The 3501-nt window shown below is 37.7% G+C and overlaps 1 protein-coding gene across 1 annotated transcript in view; it reads right to left on the reverse strand.

Annotated features, from left to right (window-relative positions):
- The window catches only part of LOC107744008 (NACHT, LRR and PYD domains-containing protein 12-like), a 10156-nt gene that overhangs the window by 887 nt on the left and 5768 nt on the right, over window positions 1–3501 (reverse strand). Inside the window, exons 6-8 of the mRNA XM_016557466.1 lie at window positions 3261–3434; window positions 364–537; window positions 234–280 (exon numbers count right to left, since the gene is read on the reverse strand). Coding sequence (XP_016412952.1) covers window positions 234–280; window positions 364–537; window positions 3261–3434 — 395 coding nt within the window. The remainder of the gene's footprint in view (window positions 1–233; window positions 281–363; window positions 538–3260; window positions 3435–3501) is intronic.

The following is a 3501-nucleotide window of genomic DNA, read 5'->3' on the forward strand; positions in this document are numbered from 1 at the left end:
GGGACATTTTTGAGGTCCCCATGAGGAAACAAGCTTATAAATCATACAGAATTAAGTTTTTTGAAAATCTAAAAATGCAGAAAGTTCCCTGTAAGGGGTAGGTTTAGGTGTAGGGTTGGTGTAGGGCGATAGAAATACAGTTTATACAGTATAAAAACCATTACACCTATGGAATGTCCCCATAAAACATGGAAACACAACGTGTGTGTGTGTGCGTGTGTTTGTAGACCTACACTTTCGTAGTCCTGCTGTAATTCTGACCTCTCCTCCATGATCCACACTATAAACACACAAACACACATTAATGTAGATCTGCATCATTCACACACACGTTCAGTATGTCAATATTAGTGTTTGACATACTTGAGTATCTGCAGTTTATAGTTTGGATCCTCCAGTTTGTGGATGAGCAGCTGTACTCCTGATTGTCCTGGGTGATTGTAGCTCAGATCCAGCTCTCTCAGGTGTGAGGGGTTTAAACTCAGAGCTGAAGACAAATAACCACAGCCTTCCTCTGTCACCATACAGCCAGACAACCTACAGACAAACACACACAGTCAGATCGTCTACAGACACACAGTCAGATCATCTTCAGACACACACACAGTCAGATCATATACAGACATAGAGACAGATCATCTACAGACACACAGGCAGATCATCTACAGACACACAGACAGATAATCTACAGACACACAGACAGATCATCTACAGACACAGAGACAGATCATCTACAGAGACACACACACACAGTCAGATCATCTACAGACACACACAGACAGATCATCTACAGACACACAGTCAGATCATCTACAGACACACTGTAGCGAATTTCATGTGATGAAGGCTGCTAATAAAAGAGGTCTTCCCCTTTTAATATTCCTTATCGGGATGTGACGTCGTTGTTAGAGCGGATAGAAAAATATCCGGTGTCATGAGAGTAGCGTTTCACATGGCAGTTCGACGTCCTCTAAGTCCTGTTCTGTTCTCCTGCTGAAGCCGAACTATGAGTGTTTGAATCTCCCGCTGAATCTACTGTTGAATTTTTTCGGAGTCCTTGGTTCTCCCACTGATGCTGTGTTTGGAGTGATTCGAGTCTGCAGCTGAAGTCGTGTTGGGAGTGTTTGATTCAACACCTGGTGGCGCATTTTAAGCATCTTCTCTGCACATTTCAAGAATGCTGTTTAGACAGCTTTTGATTCTCGCTGTAACTGCATTTTATATATAATTTATCAGCTAGAGCGGGAATGACAGCTACATTGGCATAAGTGTTTGCATGTGTCACGTCGTGTTGGGAGTGTTTGATTCAACACCTGGTGGTGCATTTTAAGCATCTTCTCTGCACATTTCAAGAATGCTGTTTAGACAGCTTTTGATTCTCGCTGTAACTGCATTTTATCAGCTAGAGCGGGAATGACAGCTACATTGGCATAAGTGTTTGCATGTGTCACGACAGCTACAGATAAAGCCATAATAAGCCTGCGGAGCTAATTTATCAATCTATCTTGATGAATGATGCAGAGGAACATACACAGGTGAACTCTGTCAAATAAGAGGACAGTGTTTTACTCACACGTGACTTGCATAAACACAGTTTGATACACTTTTCAGTGTTGCCTTCTGAAAGTGAATTTTTTCAGTAAAAAAATTGGTTTCGGTTTTTCCTTTGGAGCTAGAAAGCGAATTATACAGAGAACGTTTTTACCCATTTTAGATTATGGTGACATTTACATGCATGCTTCTTTATACTTACTAAAAAGGCTGATGGTGTTTATCATGCTGCATTGCAATTTATAAATGCTTGCTCACATACTTGTGATTGGTCCTCTTTATTTCAAAGAAGGAAAACACATATGTTATTGTATACTGTAAAGGCATTTCTGGGTATGCTGCCAAATTACATTACTTTTATGCTTACGTTGAAAGAACTATTCCACCAGATCATCAAACAGGATCCAATTACAAGTACCTGGGGTGCATTCAGAACATGGAAAATCAGCTTTCTTTTACTATGCACCTTGGTTGTGGAACGATTTTCAAACTTTTACTCCATTAGAAGCAATTCCTTCTTTGAGTATTTAAAAAAAAACTATTGCAGTGTGTAATGAATATACCTTGCTGCTGTTAAAAAAATAATTTGCTGATTCATGACTACTGTTTTATTCTGACCGTCTTGTGTGTTGTGTGTTTTACTTTTATCTATGTGAAACTTTAGTACGGTCATCTTGGCCAGGAGTCCTTGGAAAAAGAGATTTTCTTTTATCTCAGTGGGACCTTCCTGGAAAAATAAAGGATTGAAAGTGAACCAAACCAAAAGGAAAAAGCAACATTGTGACAAATTAAGTCCCTTTTTCAGAAAACAATGCAAACAATCTACAGGTCTGAAAATGCCCTATGCCCTTCTATGCAGTCCTCCAGCGGCTCACATTTACATTTCCACAAATTATGGAGTTTCTCTCTTTTTCACAGTGATTTTTTTATTTGTTGAGGTTTTAAATGTGGTTTGATTCATCTACCGATAAAGTGTGTGTGTGTGTGTGTGTGCGTGCGTGTTTTTGCGACAAATGAGAACATAAATTTGTATAATGACAAGGGTATGACATAGTTAAATAGAAAGTCATGAAATAGTTTCAAGTTACATGTCACCTAGCAACAATCTATACATCCCAACATAAATGCTCCCAATAAATTATTTGTTATTGAAGGAGCTACATTCACAAACCATTATAATTTGAACAATAAAAGCAAGCATACTGTATGCGTGATTTGGCATGGCAGCCATTTCGAATAAATAACTGTTGCCTTAACAACAAAACAAAAGTTTTTATTCAAATTTGAATGGATTGTATTGGATTGTAATAACTAAAAAGCTGTCAATCATCTCAATTCATCAACTTTTATAATGTCTAATGAAATAAAAGTGTTTTCTTTCAAATAACTTTATAACAAATAGCTATTTTCCATTATACTTGGGAGTAACCTTCTGTGCTGTATCTTTGAAACTCTCAATTAAATACAAAATATAAAATATCTTATAAAATATTCTTTGATTATCTTCCTTTCTATTACAAAGTCCTAACTAATATTTAACTTATAGGTTATACCTAACCTATTATTTAACTGCTCACTGTGTCTTCAAGACATTAAGGCACAATTTTCACTAAAGCAGCTTGGAAAGCAGTTGGATTGTGAAAAGAAAAAAAATTACTTGACATTGCCCTGTTTTATTCCCAATTATTTCAACAAAGTCAAAGTCAAACCTCAGTATCTGCAGCTGACAGTTTGGACTCTTCAGTCCATCAGAGAGTAGCTTCACTTCTGAATCCTGCAGGTCATTATTACTCAGATCCAGCTCTCTCAGGACACAGTTTGAGGATTGTAGAGCTGATGACAAACTCTCACAACACTGAGCAGTGAGTTTAAAGCCAGCAAGACTGAAAGAGACAAGAACACACACATCAACAGTCAGATCATCTACAGACACACACAGACAGATCATCT

Source organism: Sinocyclocheilus rhinocerous, unplaced genomic scaffold (genome assembly GCF_001515625.1).
Source record: "Sinocyclocheilus rhinocerous isolate Xijiao unplaced genomic scaffold, SAMN03320098_v1.1 scaffold15698, whole genome shotgun sequence".
NCBI classification, from domain to species: domain Eukaryota; kingdom Metazoa; phylum Chordata; class Actinopteri; order Cypriniformes; family Cyprinidae; genus Sinocyclocheilus; species Sinocyclocheilus rhinocerous.